Genomic DNA, 16,890 nt, shown 5'->3' on the forward strand with positions numbered 1-16,890 from the left:
CCCAACAATGAAGAGAAATGCCTAGGTTGAAAACACGTAATACACATTCAATAAATGTTCATGGTTGAATCGAGTTACCTGGTAGAGATTTAATCTTTACTTCAAAAAGAGTGGTTGTGAATCTTTAAAAATTTCTTTGGTTCTTTGAGATTCTCTTCTTCACTAAACCCAAATTAATAATTCCATAATATTGTCATTAAAAGTTTTTACTGGATCATTCCATTTATACTCAGAGTAACAAAGCAAACCCAATTATTTGAGACACACTGAAATGAATTTTCAGTCTAGAACAGCATCTGTAAACTTTCTAAAGGGCCGCATATTTTCTGCTTTGTGGCCCATAAGGTACCTATCACAACTACTAAACTATCATGCATTAGTGAGAGCACATGGATAATCTATAAACAAATGGGCATGGTTGTGTGATAATAAAACTTTATTTAGAAAAACAGTTGGTGGACTGCATTTAGCTTGTGGGTTGTAGTTTGCTGGCCTCTGGTCAAGAGCACATGTTTGTCTGGGAGACATAATTTCAAAAATCATTTTCTTCTTTGATTTCCATGGTTTTAGAACATGATATTTTCAACTATGGATGCATGCTCATCTTTTGAATTTTCATTTTTCTCTGACATAACTCAAAGCCCTTGCTTTGGGAGTTCTTGTTAACCCTGACATTTCTTGTCAAATATCTTACTCCTGGGCTGTGCTGGGGATGGCAGCAGAGTCGGGGTGGTTGGATGGGAAGGCGGGAGAGAGCTAGCTTGGAGATGATACACTTTTCAGTCCTTGAGTAACTTGGGAAAAAGTCAGGGGTGTGGAATGAAGAATTGGAATATAAAGGCTGAGGGTGGACCTAATTTTTTTTAAGGATTAAGAAAAAAGGAGTAAGAGAGATGGTATGACTTGTCACTTGGCTGGGGGCTCAGCATTAATTGATAAATCCACTATAAGGAATACATGACACTGTCTTTTGAAGAAAGACGTTGCATGTTAGGATTCTGAGTAACAGTGAATATATTCAATGAAACAAATGTCTAATATATTTCCATGAAAGAAGTATGATGAATATATTCCATGAAACAAATATCCAATATATTCCATGAAACAAATATCGTGAATATATTCCATGAAATAAATATCATGAATATATTCCATGAAACAAATATCCAATATATTCCATGAAAGAAATATCATGAATATATTGTGTGAAACAAATATCGTGAATATATTCCGTGAAACAAATATCCAGTATATTCCATGAAACAAATATCATGAATTTATTCCATGAAACAAATATGATGAATATATTCCATGAAACAAATATCCAATATATTCCATGAAACAAATATCATGAATATATTGCATGAAACAAATATCATGAATATATTCCATGAAACAAATATCCGCTATATTCCATGAAACAAATACCATGAATTTATTCCATGAAAGAAATATCGTGAATATATTCCATGAAACAAATACTGTGAAATCATACTACTGATTTTTGAAGAAACCTAATGAAAACAGCGTGCTCCTAAATCTTTTTTCTGGGTGATCTTTAGATATCTTGTCTTCTAAACTTTTGTGTATCACTGTCTGAATTTTCCCAAGAAAGGAGAATGTTGATCTCCTATTTATTTATATTTATTTAAATTTTTAACCTTCATATTGACCCAGTGTTGTAAGGAAATGGGAGAATGTTTCCCTGATGTCTTGGAAATTGGGACTCCCATCCTACAATTCAAGTGTTGGAATGTTCCAGGGAGGCTGGGCTAAGGTGGTCTGTTCCTGTCACTGGTTCGAAGGAAAGGAATAGCCTAGACCTAAAGGATTCTGTCTGGTAGCTGTTTGCTCTTCGCGCCTGTGCTTTGAATGGTGAATACCCTCAGTGGCAGGCAGGAAACTGATGCCCACCCCCCACCCCACCCCACCCCACCCCACCCCGTTTCTCAGATCAGACAGGCAATCTGAGGAGCACTTAAGACCCCAGCCTCCCGTGCAGCATCCTGAAAAAGCAGACTTTGTCTTCCTCCATCAGCTTTGTGCTTTACGGAGGCTCCGGGGACGTGATTGCTCTTCATTTTACGCTAGAGATCAAAATAAACAAACCACTTTCACCTTTCCTGTTCCAGGGTTAAGTGCCCAAGCAGGTGTTGTTTCTGTTGTGTGGTTTCCAGTCAGCAAAACCACCCCCTTTTACCTGTAGCATCAAAGGCAGGGAGATTTTGAGACCTGGGGAGGGCTCTCTGCTGTGTTAACAGAACTGGCTCTTGGTTGGGGGGTGGGGGGCACCCATTCTTGGCTTCTTATAACACTTCCTTTCTCATGCATTACCTGGGGCTCCCACTGGAAAGAAAATGATGGAGAGGTCACTGGCCTGATGACCCAGGGACCCAGGCAGTTCTTACAGGCATCCAGAATTTCACATGCAAATGTGACCTCCAATTAAAGCTGGACTTAACCCCATTTCCCCCCAAAAGATGATAGTTGTAATGCCGTTCTGATTAAGCCATCTCACTGCGTAAACTGTCATCTGATTTACACAAAGCCATCTGCTTCCATACGGGGTGTTTTCTTTGGGATCCAGGAGGGGAGAAGGCGCATCTGCCCCCTCCATAGCATCTGAATCTTAATGATTAAAAGCACTCACACTTCTTTAAAAGGGAATAGTGTGATGCTATTTACAGTTTGATACAGTTTTGTAATCCAGCTCCATGCTGCATGTTTACTGTCAGTCATTTGAGGAAGTTCACTTCTCTGCTAGTTTTCTGAGTGAGGTAGTGATGAGCAGAGGAGCAGCTGGAGGGTCCAGGAGCCCACTGAACTGAGTATCCGGTGGGAGGTCAGATTTCCGCATTCAGAACGAGAGCTCATACGGCATCCACGTGTGTCTTTCTCACGCATATCCCCAGCCTGGGTGGAAGAGGACTTCTGCAGCACTGTTTTTTTTTTTTGAGACGGAGTCTTGCTGTGTCGCCCAGGCTAGAGTACAGTGGTGCAATCTCGGCTCACTGCAAGCTCCGCCTCCCGGGTTCACGCCATTCTCCTGCCTCAGCCTCTCTGAGTAGCTGGGACTACAGGCGCCCGCCACCACACCCAGCTAATTTTTTGTATTTTTAGTAGAGATGGGGTTTCACCATGGTCTCCATCTCCTGATCTCGTGATCCGCCCGCCTCGGCCTCCCAAAGTGCTGGGATTACAAGCGTGAGCCACCGCGCCCGGCCTGTTTGTTTTTTCTTTTCGTAAGAAAAAGTAGATTTTAAGTAACTTATCTTTTGTTCATTTAGGTACTCATTCTTTATTCCTTCTTCATTCATTTTCCTTTTCTCCTTCCTTTCTCCCTCTGTTCTCCCTGTTTTAACAGGTTTTATTTTTATTTTGGTATGGTAAGGCCAAGATGAGGAAACGACTGCCGTTGCAAAGATAGTTTGTTACTCACAGATCCACCGGGACTCCGCATGCCACAGAGAGTTACCTGGGAAAGCCCCAGGGTCTGGCAGGAGGCACAGGGAGAGAGAGAGAACTGTTAAGAGTTTTGAGCTGGAAGCCATTGTCCTCAGCAAACTAACACGGGAACCGAAAACCTAATACCGCATGGGCTCACTTGTAAGTGGGAGCTGAAAGATGAGAACACATGGACACAGGGAGGGGAACAACACACACTGGAGCTTGTTGGGAGTGGGGTTGGGGGAAGGAGAGCATCAGGAAGAATAGCTAGTGGATGTTGGGATTAATACCTAGGTGATGGGTTGATAGGTGCAGCAAACCACCATGGCACAGGTTTACCTATGTAACAAATCTGCACATCCTGCACATGTACGCTGGAACTTAAATTTTTTTAAAAAATGTTTTTGTGATTTTCACAGGAAAGAAGGGGCCAGGCAGGGTAAGCAGGCTTAGGATTGGCTGGCTTGGGTCATTTCCATGGGCTCTGGGACACAGGGGTTGTTGTCTTTAGCTGTCTGACCCATGGCCCTGGGGTGATTAGGGCCAGTGGGTGTGGCCTGGAGTGGGAGCCCAATAAAGCCAGTGGTGAGGGTGTGGCTCTGAATTGGTTGGTTTGCATTTGAACTGTGCTTACCGGTGAGCTGTCTACTATCTCTAGGAGTCCACTAGAGCCCAGTAAGGCCTACAAGGGAGCAGGTTTTAGGAAATAATAACTGAGCAGTGTGGCGCCCTAATAGAAGGAGGGATGCCTGTGGCCAGTAAACGTGGCTCAAACTTAACCCTGATAGAGAGTCTTTCCCTAGAAGGTGTGGGAGGGAGAAGGCCTGGGGGAGACAGCAGGGTGACCAGAGCAAGTGAAGTCACCGAGGTGCCAGTGAGTGTGGCCCTGCAGGTCCTGCAGACCCCCCTGGTTGGCAGTATTGGTGGTCACAGCTGGCAAAGGGAAGTGTGGCTGCCCGGAGAGCTTGGCTGAGGTTGGAACGTGGGAGTTTAAGAGACCAAACTCCCATAGCTTGGTGCAGAGAGAAAAGTGTAGAAAGGTCGAATGTAACACAGCGGAAGGCTCTGATGCTCTACTGAGGAGTGGAAGTGTTTTTCTGAGGGCATCGAACAGGCCATGAAGCAGGGAGGCAACAAATCTGAGTTGTTCCACAGATAACTTTGAGTGCAGTACAAGTTGGTAATGGGTAACAGGCTAAACCATGTGGCACCCCTTTCCACTTATCAGCTTTTTGCTACCATGCAGAAAAGTGCTGAAGGTGACCTGCCCTAAGGCAGTACCACTAGAGTGGGTATGGGGAGGACTTGGTGGCAAGATGTACGTGGACGTTATGAAAAGGGAAGGGAAGAACTGTCAAGATTTTCACTATCAGTGGTATAAGCCCTTAGTAATAGGCCTAGTGTTCCATTATTGGAACACTAAGTATGTGGGAATTATTTATATCCTACTGCTCAAAGCCATCACCAAGGTCTGATTGTGAAAATTCAAAAAATTGCAACCTCAGGCATAAATGGGTTTTAAGCTCCACATAGTAAAACCTAGGGTATGAAAACACTTCTGGCTGATGGGTTGGTAGAAGTGATAGATATAGATACATATATACACATACATACCCAGTATACGTAAAGACGTTGATATATGTACATATATTGTATGATACGTATCCATGCATATACGTGGGTGTACACACACATGTACACACAAATATATATGTGCCTTTGGACAAAAAAAAATCCCCAGGACAGTCTCGTTTGGCTTTTAAAATGCTGCTGTTGAATAGGACCGTAGCGGTGCCTTGAGGCAGCCTTCCATTCAGGGCACACAGATTTGGTTCCTCAGCTCCCTTCTTCTGTGAGTCATGTGGGCTGTACCTATCTCTCAGAAGCCCGCTGCCCACCCAGAGCCCCTGACTCCGAATGGTGGCCCAGTGCCTTCTGAAGACAGAGGTGGGACCTGGTGCTGGAGACAGATCCATTCCTTTCACGGAGGCTGTAAGCCTTACCCAAGCCTCAGTTTTCCTGCATAGGCAGCCTGTTCTCCCACAAAGCACTGACTAAGAAGAAAAGGGGCCCGAGGAATGTAGAGACATTGGCGGGGGCCGGGGTGGGTTTGGAAGGAGGGATTTTTTTCTCTTTCTCTCTGTCTTTTTCTCTTTCTCTCATAGTTAATGCTGTGATTTTGTAGAAAAAAAAAAAAATTCTATTTTCTCAGAATCCTCATTGGAGGCATATATATATTTCTAAATTTAAATGTATTCTCCTATACTGTCCGGGGAAAGGAAGCATTTTTCAACCGAACTGAAAGTAGGGAAAGGTACTCTCTTTTATTCTAATACTCACATTTCCCAGAGCTTATCCTTAATACTGTACATTTGGCACAGTTATTGTTGAATACTTGGAAGGCAATGTGTATAGCACACAGAGCTGCAGCTTTGGACTTTGTGGCTTTAGGTAAATTACTTTTTCTCTTTGCACCTCAGTGTATTCATCTGAATAATGGGGACAGTAGCAACATCCATGTCTCGTGGCTTCTGTGAGTATTCACGAAGATAATATATGCAGGCCAGTATCACATTCCCACTAAAGGGGTGCCACTTATTTTTACTACTTGTGTTATTATTGTTGTTGTTGCTGTACGTCTGAAGGGCTTTAGTCGTCTTACTAGCAAGGGAAAAGGGACAGTGTTCACTCTTTGGACCGGAAGCAAAAAGCCCCTGCAGTTCCAAATGACTCCACATTTGGAGTGATTTTACAAGGAGCTCAAAAGAAGCCTTTTGTTTGACTTTGCCCACAAATGCCAGAGGAGGACTCTTCTGAGCCATGCCAAGAAGAAAAATGAGAATGCCAGCTTAAATAAATGTTATCACAATCTCTGCAGAATCGTGATGTCTCCGATTCTTAAAAGTGTCTACTGCAGGGTATTTATTATTCTGTGATAATAATAAATCGCTGCTTATGAAATGCAGGGAATCGAGTGTCGTGGAGGGGAGGAAGGGAAGTAACAGGGAGAAGAACTGCGAGAGACGGAGGTCCAGCCAGGCCCCGGCTATTAATCATCGCCCTCCATTATTTCCTGAAGATTCATTCATTGTTCCATAGGTACCTAGAGGGTCAATTAGAGACCACAGACAGGCTTTTTCAAAGACACAGGAGGGTCAATTAGGCCCTCCTTATAATTTTTTTCTGCTTTAACAGCAAATGCCAGCCTATCGTGCATCAGATGCAAGGGAGTTTGGAAATAAACAGGGTACTTTCCCTCGTCCTTAAAAAAAAAAAAATGAAAGAAAAAATCCAACACAGAGACATGGAGGCAGTCGGTGATTGGGAACGCTTGGCTTGCTGGCTGTCAGGATCTGGTTCAAGGAAGGCAAAGGGAATTTTATCAGCAACCGGGACTTGTGAGGAACAGGGTTCTTGTAGTCTCAGAGCACAGGAAACAGTCAGGGAATTTGTATGATGGAGCACCCTGTTCCCATATCTGAGATGATTCATTTATCTTGAGTGCCATCTTAACTACAATTAGAGTACAATTATAAAGTATCTACAATGGAAATGGGACTTGAAATCAATCGCAGCTGGACTGGCGTGCGGTGAGCTGCCGTGCCCACCACGACTGCTGTCTGTGTTTAGGACAGAGTTCAACCAAATGCACCAGTGTGTGATTTTGCACAATACTGCTTTGTATTTGTTTTCCCTGAGACCGGCAAACAGATTTTTTATTTATTTTATTTTTATTTTTTGAGATGGAGCTTTGCTTTTTCGCCGAGTCTGGAATGAAGTGGCATGATCTTGGCTCACTGCAAACTACCCCCACCCCCAGGTTCAAGCAATTCTCGCACCTCAGCCTCCCAAGTAACTGGGATTACAGGTGCCCACCACCACGCCCAGCTAATTTTTGTATTTTCAATAGAGATGAGGTTTTGCCATGTTGGCCAGGCTGGTCTCGAACTCTTAACCTCAGGTGATTCACCCACCTCAGCCTCCCAAAGTGCTGGGATTAAGGCATGAGCCACCGCTCCCAGCAGGCAAACTTATTTTGAAACACATTACGATAAAATAAAAAGAAGAAAGGATTGTCCTAAGTGTGAAGCAGAGATGAAAATGTGGAAGGATGATTGTGAGAAGTCCACATTCCTCCATTTGGACTTCCTTTTTGTAGTGGGCTATTAGATTTTACCTCTGCTTGTTTCTGAATACCCAAGCTTGCTAACACAGGGAAAGACCAATTATCATGACGATTATTATTTACCTTAAGACCTGATTCTACCTATCTACCATCACACAGACATTTGGAAGCAAAAGAGAAATGCTTTTCATGTGGGAAAAACCCATGCCAACTTCAGTGATATTATTCCCCCCCCCACCCCCACCCACCATCCAGCGGGCTCTTGGGAATATCTCTTAGCCCTCAATTGTCACATTCTTTCAGCAGATGTTAGCACATGCAGGCACCGTTCTAGATGTTGGGGATACAGCCAAAAACAAGCAGGAAAATCCCATTGTCTTCATTTCTGGAATGCCGGAGCCCTGGGCCCTTGGGGCCCGTTTCACTTGCGTGTTTTTTTGTCGTCTTTGAGTTTCCAAGAAGGGAGTGGCACTAGAGCTGAAGAGGACGACCCCGTATCAGAGCCTTTGCTAAAACCACTGAAAACGGTCTTGTTTTTCTTTTTCCCGGGAAAAGGGACGTATAAGTACATTCCTCTAGGGAAGGGATTTTTTTTTTTTTTTTTTTTTTTTTTTGAGATTCTTCCAGTCTGGAGTGCAGTGGCGCGATGTCAGCTCACTGCAACCTCCGCCTCCTGGGTTCAAACAGTTCTCCTACCTCAGCCTCCAGAGTAGCTGGGATTACAGTCACCCACACCATACCCAGCTAATTTTTGTATTTTTTGGTAGAGACAGGGTTTCACCATGTTGGCCAGGCTGCTCTGGAACTCCTGACCTCAGGTGATCTGCCGGCTTTGGTCTCCCAAAGTGCGGAGCAGGAATTTTGTTGGATTGGTACACTGCTGCTTTTTCAGATCCTGGAACAGTGCCAAGCACATAGTCGGCCCTCAGTGAACATTTGTTGACTAACTTAGCTCACAGAGGTGGGGCTGTGATTCGGAAGGCCCGGGCTCATTCTTGGCTTTCAGAGAGGTTGGCTTTCACTCCTGGGCAGCTTCGGCCCTGGCTGCTGCCGCCACCGCCTGCCTGGGGGTCAGCTTCATTTTCAGGGTTTTTGCCCTTCCTATCCCTGGGTAAGAAGCAAGAAAATTTTCTAGTGCCTGGAGTCTCCATCCTCGTTTCCCAGTCATGTCCTAGAAGTTGCAGATTGCTGGCTGTGGATGTCTTTGGTTTGGCCTGCTGAAGTTTGTTTTGGATTTTTTAATGAAATAAATCAGCTGTGAAAATTTAAAACTTGGGAGACAGCCCATCAAAATTGGGAATTCCTGCTTATCTCGACAAAGCAGATCTGGCATCCTTTGCCTGCATTTTGCATTTGGCTACAGTTGGCTGGACTTGAGCAGTGGCTGCGCCTCTTTAGCTGGGGCATGTGCCCTCTGGTTTGCCATAGTACCCATCAGGCCTGCTTCACTCATAGCGGAAATGGCCTGGCCTCCGAGGCATTGGAGATTTCTGTTATGCTAACTCATGAGCTTGCCTGCTTACACCTAGCTGTTGTGGTGGTTCTCACAGGTCTCCCTGGTTCCAGCCTCCGATTCACCGAGCTGGCATCTGCCAATGTCACTTCTCCCCAGTCTTGGCTTTGATCAAGCTTGGAAAGGCCTGGCGTTTGTGTTGTCACATTCTTCTGCCTAGAGTATGCCTTTTCGTTCACCAAACCAAGTGGCTCTTTCAGAAGACTTGCCTGAATCCTAGACCCCTTCTCTCTACAACCTTCAGTCTGAGTTGGGTATGTTGCATCCTTGTTTGTTCCCATACTTACCCCTACAACCATGGTCATTTTGTGGTTATCTGTTTAATTCTCTGCTGGCTATTCCAGGCTGTCATCTCCCTGACTACAAGGACTTTGTTGCTCACAGTCATATCTATGGCATCCACAGAAGATCTGGCCTTTACGTGGAAGGACGGACAGATAGTTCCATCTGGCTTGGAGCCTAGCTTGGGAGAGGGACAGTGGTGGGGAAGGGGGAGCTTGGAGATAGAGCTGAAGTTCCCAGGTGCTTCAGCAGTTACAGCAAGATTCTAGATCTTATCCTGACAGTCGCAGAAAGCACTGGGAGGGTTTATGAATGTTGTGGTATCTCACATAATAAGGGGACCATGCATGTATTTTAGAAAGAGCCCCCTGGCTTCAGGGAAGAACGATGGGTTTGTGAGGGTCAGGACTGGTAGCAGGTGGGCTCCTAGAATAGTCCAGGCAGGAGATCATGGAAGCCAGAGCCAGGGATGGATATAGACTAAGACATGCCTGTAGACTGAGTGTCAGGGAGCAAGTAGATCAAATTGTAGCATGAGACTGGGAGAAAGAGATGCTCTCCAGCCAATGGATTTATGAAATTAATGAACTTCTTCCCTTTCCTCCCAAGCATTGCCTGGATCACCTTGTTAATATGGTTTCTTATTAAACATGCTGGAAAACAGAGGCTGTAAGTGCGTATGCTTTTAAAGCAGCACTATTAGCAAATGGCCACTGGCTTCATTTTTCCTGTGCATATATTTTTGTGTATTCTGGGAGGATTTTCTTTTCCTTTTTAATCCTCTTCCTCAAGGGAAACCCGCTTCTCACAATAGCTGCCTCATAGAAAGTTCTAACTAATGACTTTAATTGTGTGAATGTATCGCAGAAATGGACAGGACAATTCTCAGCCCATTCATCTTACAGACCTCAAGTGAACAGGCACAGAACAACAGGCTGCACCCTCCTTCTCCCCTCTTTATCTCGTACTTTACCTCAATTTATGACTTGGCTGACAATCTGTTGCAGAAAGCCTAGCTCCCCAGCTTCTCCTGAATCTACGTTTTTCTATTTTGTCTGAAGTACCCAAGGTCTCTGGAGTTTGCTGTTATATTGCTTCAGAGAAATTAGTGACATTGAAAGGCTGTTGTCTTTTTTATTGTACTTTTGGTTGTTAGGAGAAATTTACAAGGCCATTTTTTTCTCCCATCTCTGCAGTTCAGGAGATTATATTAGAAAATATTCTACACAAAAAATACGCATAGTAGGGCTTTTCTCCAGCTAGCAGCTCAGAGTAAGTCAGTACTACTGAAACAGGTACTTTTTGTAGAATTGATTCTGAAATCTGTTTGGATCTGAAATCTTTCTTACTTGTCTTTGAGTAAGACATGGCAGAGAAAAACAATTACACTAGCTGCTGATCTGTATTCATTGGTTAGAATAGAATATTATTACCATCAAGAATAACATTAGTGGCCGGGTGTGGTGGCTCACGCCTGTAATCCCAGCACTTTGGGAGGCCTAGGTGGGTGGATCACCTGAGGTTAGGAGTTCGAGACCAGCCTGGCCAACATGGTGAAACCCCCGTCTCTACTAAAAATGCAAGATTAGCCCGGTGTGGCGGTGCATGCCTGTCATCCCAGCTACTTGGGAGGCTGAGGCAGGAGAATCTCTTGAACCTGGGAGGTGCAGGTTGCAGTGAGCTAAGATCACGGCATTGCGCTCCAGTCTAGTCAACAAGAGTGAAACTCTGTCTGAAAAAATATTAATAATAATGTTAAAATAATAATAATGTTAGTGATACATACCATTTTGAAGCCAGTTCTTAAGCAATTTAAAAAAAGCAGCTATGGTGATTGAGTTTTTGTGTTATGAATTTTATATTCTGAAGGCATGGTCATTGTGAATGACAAAGAAATAAGTAGGAGAAAATTTTATTTGAAAGCTGGGATTGTTGCATGTTGCAGAATTTTTTTTTGTTTTGCTGTTGATGTGTAACAAATGACCACACATTTAGCAGTTCACATTCACATCTATTTATTAACTACAATTCTCTAGATCAGAAGCCTAGACACAATGTGACTGGCTTCTCTGCTCAGGGTCTCTTGGGGACAAAATCAAGGTGTCCGCTGGAGGAATGTCCCTTCCTGCAGGCTCTGTGGAAGAATCCACTGCTGAGCTCATTCAGGATGCTGGCAGGATTCAGATGCTTGAAGTTGTAAGACTAGGGCCCCTGTTTCCTACTGACTCCTGCTGGTGGCTGCCCTCAGCTCCCAGAGGCAACCCACATTCCTTGACTTTTGGCCCCCTTCATCTCAAAGCCAGCAGAGACTCTCTTGTGTGTGGAGTCCCCTCCTGCTTTGAATCTCTCCAACTTTCCTTGACTTTGATGTCTAGGTCTGGATTTCAAGGGCTCACGTGATGAGGATAGTTTCTTTATCTTAAGGGCAACTGATGTGGAGTCTTAATTAACATTGGCAAAATCCCTTCACTACAGTACCTAGAGTATGAATTGACTGAATAACTGGAAGAAGCCATGCGTACACCATGGAATGGGAATCTGGGAGGCCAATTTAGAATTTTATCTAGCAAAGCCACATTTTTTTTTTTTTTTTTGTAATAGCAGAAACAAACGAAAAACAGAGACCAGCCCTTCGGAGAGGCTTTTTCAAAAGCAGAAAGTTTAATATAAAAGAAAGGGGGTAATTGAAGGAAGATATAAACTGCAAAGAAAGCATGTTTAGGTAGAGTGCCTTACAGGGAATCAGAGGTTTTATTACAGGCAGACACGCCTTCACCTGTGAGCTGAGCAAGTGATTTTGCCTGCAGAGACGAATGCAGGGTTCCTTCTATGGCTCAGGATCTTCAGTTACCAGCAGTGGAAGTGAATTGAAAACGGTTGGTCTCTCGAGCGACCTGATGCAACTCATTATCTTCTCTGTGCCTCAACGTCTCTAATTTCCCATTAAAAGTAATAGGAAATAGCTGAATGACTTTTGCACCAACCTAACACAATGGGTTGACATTCAGGATTGCTATAATGATGAAGCAATGGCAAATGGAGTCTTCGTTTTTAGCCCGGTGGAGGCATATGCTGGGCACTCAACAAACATCACTTCCCCTGCCCTTTTCTCAAATGGAATTATCCAAACAAATTGGGTGCTCAACTCTGGATTTGATCCAAGCTCTCTGGAAATCTCTAGCTTCTCAAACTGATTCATGGTGGAGTGCCTTTTGGGCACAGGAGAAGGAAATAAGAGCCTCGCTAGCTTTGGGACTGCTGCCTCGAGCTCCCACGCTGCATGCAGAATTCCTGCTCTGGGAGCTCACTTTATCTCAAAAACCCATGCATATTCTGCTTCTACTCTGAATTCAGCAGTGTTGTGTGTTACTATACGAACTAGTGTTTTTGTTACTTACCAGTTACATTCACACTCCAGGAATGTATCTGTTCCCACATCCCCTGATGCTGAGCGTACCAGAGTTAAGGGAGGCAAGCAAGGCACCTAACCTCCCAGGTTCATGGAGGTCCCCATTCTGCACTTGCTGACCTTGAGCTTGTGGACTCCATAAATGTCTGCCCTTGGCATTGCATGTGCCTCCCTCTGGGCTGACCCTGCTGGGCCTGTCACTTGCTCCCGTTGGAGAGGCCTGTTTCCATGCATAGCTCTTTGTTAGATGCTCACACTCGGTCAATACTTGCCTTCCTTTGAGGCCATCTGCACCCATTGACAATCTGATCGCTCCCCTGAATGGGGAGGTGAAAGCATGCAAGCTAGGAGTTCAGATCTTTAACACAGGGAAGACCCTGTCTATGGAAGTGCTGAGCTCTTCAGTGTCATCACAGAAAAGCATGAGCCCGTCCCTGCTACGGAGTCGTCACATACCATAGCTAAGTGATGTGGGAGCTCCACGATGGGGAGGTGACACATAGTCAGTTAATTACATAAAGAGAACTTGAGCAAACTCTTACTCTGCCATATGCTGTGCAGATCCCTCCGAAAAGCTTTACAGATGTTCTTTTTTTTAAAATCCCTCCCCCATCTTTCTTTCTTTGCACCCACGATGCTCTGCACTTCAAGCTAAATATAATGTATCTGATTTTACAGCATACATACTAATCAGGTTTGAAAGTTGTCTTGTGAGGCTTTAAAAAGCTAGCCAAGAGCAGTGCGATTTCTCCAAAAGGATGTCTGCAATCAAGATGATTACATGGGAAAATAAATCATAATTTATATTGCTGAAAATGTCATTTGCAAAACACTTTGACAATACTTTCCTTTCAGTCTATTTTCCTGTGTATGGGGTAAGTGTTGCCCTTCTGCAACTTTCCTTTTATTTTATTTATTTATTTATTTTCAATACTCTGAATATCACTGGAACAACTGCAGATTCAGGGCAGTATGGGGTGGTTCAGGAACAGAACTGACAGGTATTGAAGCCAAAAATTGAACAATAACAACGTAGGAGAGAGAATCCAAAGATAGTATGTTTTCAGGATACAGGCACTCGTGTGGATGAACACACGCAGACACACACACACACACGCTTTTTTTTTTCTCCTATTGCAATAGAACGTAAAGGTAGATTTTTAGAACCAGGTGCCTTTTAGGAAGCTATCTCTCTTCCACCCTACTGCCTTTGTGTTGAATAAACTATATTAAATTATCCAGGAGGAATGATTAGTGATCTGATTCATTAATATCCCTTGTTATTAAGAACTGTCTGTGTCCTGGTTGGCAAATATTAAGTCCACAGATGTCAATAATTAATATCTGTGGTTGAATGTAAAAATGGCCACCAATTCTTCCCTCTCCCGTGCACATGTACATCCTTGCGTTGTGAAATTGTAGATCTTCCCCTCCAAAGGTGAAGTTCGTTTGTCCACTCCTTGAACCAGGATGGCATGAAACTTGATTTGACCAATGAGGCCTTTGGAAACACGGCACAAGCAGAGGCTTGAAAAGTGCTTCTATGTTGGTGCTTGCCCACTTGCTGTGCTAGGAACCATTTTACTTCTGGGTGTGAACAAGCCCAGGCTAGCCTTCTGGGTGATGAGAGACACAAGACCATGTTTCCATATTGCCCCAGCCAAGAGCCAGCCTACAAACACAACTGCCTTGTTGACAGCAGACACCTGCCCAACTGAGCCCAGCCCAAATTGCTGACTCATGCAATCTTGAGCTAAAAATAAGTAGCTGTTGTTTATAGCCACTAATATTTGTGATGGTTCATTGCATAGTAAAATTGAATGGAGATAATACTTTTGAATTTGAGCCTTTGAGAGCTGTTGTAAAGAAGTAAAATGTGTAGTGTTTGCCCTTTTCCTCAGCTGTAGGCCTGGTATGTGGAAGTATTCAGTTATTTGGTGAGTGAACCCTCGCTGATGCCCTGGCTGGTGTTTTCTGTCTCAGGAAGTATGAATATTTCATCCAGGGTTATATGCTACCGGGAAATTCAAGAAATTGAGGATCCTTGAAAATCTCATCGCCCTCACAAGGATCAGGTGGCAGGATCTAATGGGAGGGGTAGAGAAGTGAGTGTTAACTCACAGAGAACCCAGGAGAGAGACTTTTCTCAGAGGTCTCATGTCAAGAAAAGATCATTTCTCCTAAGCAATCAATTTCTTTTTAAATCTGAACCTCATATCTGATAGTATTCCCTTCTTTTATCTGGCCACTCAGGAGCTCAAAAATAAATTTTTGGCACCCTTCCTCCTGGCCCCAGTAAAGTCATAGAACCATATGATACCTCTCTGGCAACTAATTTCACCTATTTCCTTATTTGTTTAAAAATTTCAACTTAAATTTTTTTTTCCTCAAGGTCTAGTTATGGATCATCTGTTTTATTTTTTCTTCTGTTCTTTCCTCTTTTTCTTTTGTCCCTTTTCTCCTCACTCTTGACTCTTCTCTAGTTTTTATATGCAGTATGTATTTATGGATGCCATCTGAAATCCTCCTTCCTTTTTAACAAGGCAAGTAGAAAACGAAAACAAAATCAAAGGATACACTACACAATTGTTGGAGCCCTAGGGACCGAGAGAAGAATATGAGCAGGTTCTTGGAGTGTTCTCTCCCCAGCAACTGTAACTGGAAGGAACCTCAGTTTTTCCATTCATTCTTTCATCAAAACAGCATAGCAGAGTAGAAGGAACTCTGACTTTGGCATTGGTGACTCTCAGTTTGAAGTCTAAGTCCATTACTGTGTTTCTTTCCTCTTGCTGATAGCTGATTTGTTATAAAGAAATTACCAAAAACTTACTGGCTTTAAACAACGCATGCTTATCATGTTGCAGTTCTGGGGAGTCACAAGTTCAAAATCAGTCTCACCTGATCAAGATGTCAGTAGGGCTTGTTCCTTCTGGAGGCTCTAGGGGAGAATCTATTTCCTTGCGTTTTTTAGCTTCTAGAGGTCTCCTGCATTCCTTGGCTCTTGGCCCCTTCCTCTGTCTTCAAAGCCAGCAGTTTAATATCATCACATCTCCTTTACTGATTCCTCTTCTGTTGTTGCATCACATTCTCCTCATCTGGCCCTCCTGCCACTGTCTTATAAGGACGCTTTTGATTCCATTGGGAATACCCAAATAATCTTGGATAATCACTCCATCTCAGGGTCCTTAATCACATCTTCAAAGTCCCCTTTGCCATGCCTGATGACAGAGTCACAAATTTGGGGCATTAGTGTGTAGACTTCTCTTGCAGGGAGTCATTATTCTACCGCAACCACTAATTCTGGACTTCAGTTTCCCTCATCCATAGAGCAAGGATAACAATATCCTCCAGGCTATCTGCAGAATTAGAGAATATAAGCCTTATCCAGTGGGTCACTCAGTGATGGGAGTCTTCCTTATCAAGCTGTCCCAGGTCCATCTCTCGGGACTGAAATGTGGCCAAGACCATCACATTTTTCATCCCCCGCCCCCCGCCCCTAACAGTGAGTTAGTAGATGTTCATACAATGGCGATTGTTTAGTCTGCCTGGATGGCTATAACATAATACCATAGACTGGGCAACTTAAGCAGGAGACCTCTATTCCTCACAGTCTAGAGGCTGGGAAGTCCAAGGTGAAGCCATGGGCAAATTTAGTGCCTGCCTAAGGCTCTCTTTCTGGTTCCCAGATGGATGCCTTTGTGTGTCCTCTCATGGCAGAGAGAGGAAGGGGTCTGGAACCTTTCTCTTATAAGGATGCTAATCCCATCGTACCCTGTCCCTCATAATCTCATCTGAAACTAATCACCTCCCAAAGCCTCACCTCCAAATACTGTCACACTGGGGCTTAGGGCTTCAGCATATGAATTTGGGGGAGCTGGGGAGAGGAATATATACGTTGAGTCCATAACAACTATGTCACTTACATCTCTACTTAGTGATTCAGAAAATAGCAAGTATAGTAGTGAGAACATGGTATCAGAACCAGGAGAGAGTTCTTTGGCTTTCTGAGTTCTGTCAGAAACAAAGTTTTGCGGCCTTGAGCCTGTGGCTTGTCCTCTCTGATTGTCTGTGGCCTTGCTGTAAACTGTGACGCATTCATATGAGGCACAGGAT

At 43.8% G+C, this 16,890-nt stretch overlaps 1 protein-coding gene across 5 annotated transcripts in view; it reads left to right on the forward strand.

Moving 5' to 3' along the window:
• WWOX (WW domain containing oxidoreductase) overlaps positions 1 to 16,890 on the forward strand; it is a 1,124,776-nt gene that overhangs the window by 454,027 nt on the left and 653,859 nt on the right. Inside the window, exon 9 of one of the 5 annotated variants that reach the window (XM_063612451.1) lies at positions 9,124 to 11,954. The exons of the other annotated variants lie outside the window; for them this stretch is intronic. Within the exon in view, the coding sequence (XP_063468521.1) occupies positions 9,124 to 9,246 (123 nt within the window). The 3' untranslated portion in view covers positions 9,247 to 11,954. Of the gene's footprint in view, positions 1 to 9,123; positions 11,955 to 16,890 lie in introns of those variants that run through there. 5 annotated transcript variants of the gene reach the window in all.

Source organism: Symphalangus syndactylus, chromosome 11 (assembly GCF_028878055.3).
Source record: "Symphalangus syndactylus isolate Jambi chromosome 11, NHGRI_mSymSyn1-v2.1_pri, whole genome shotgun sequence".
Classification (NCBI taxonomy): domain Eukaryota; kingdom Metazoa; phylum Chordata; class Mammalia; order Primates; family Hylobatidae; genus Symphalangus; species Symphalangus syndactylus.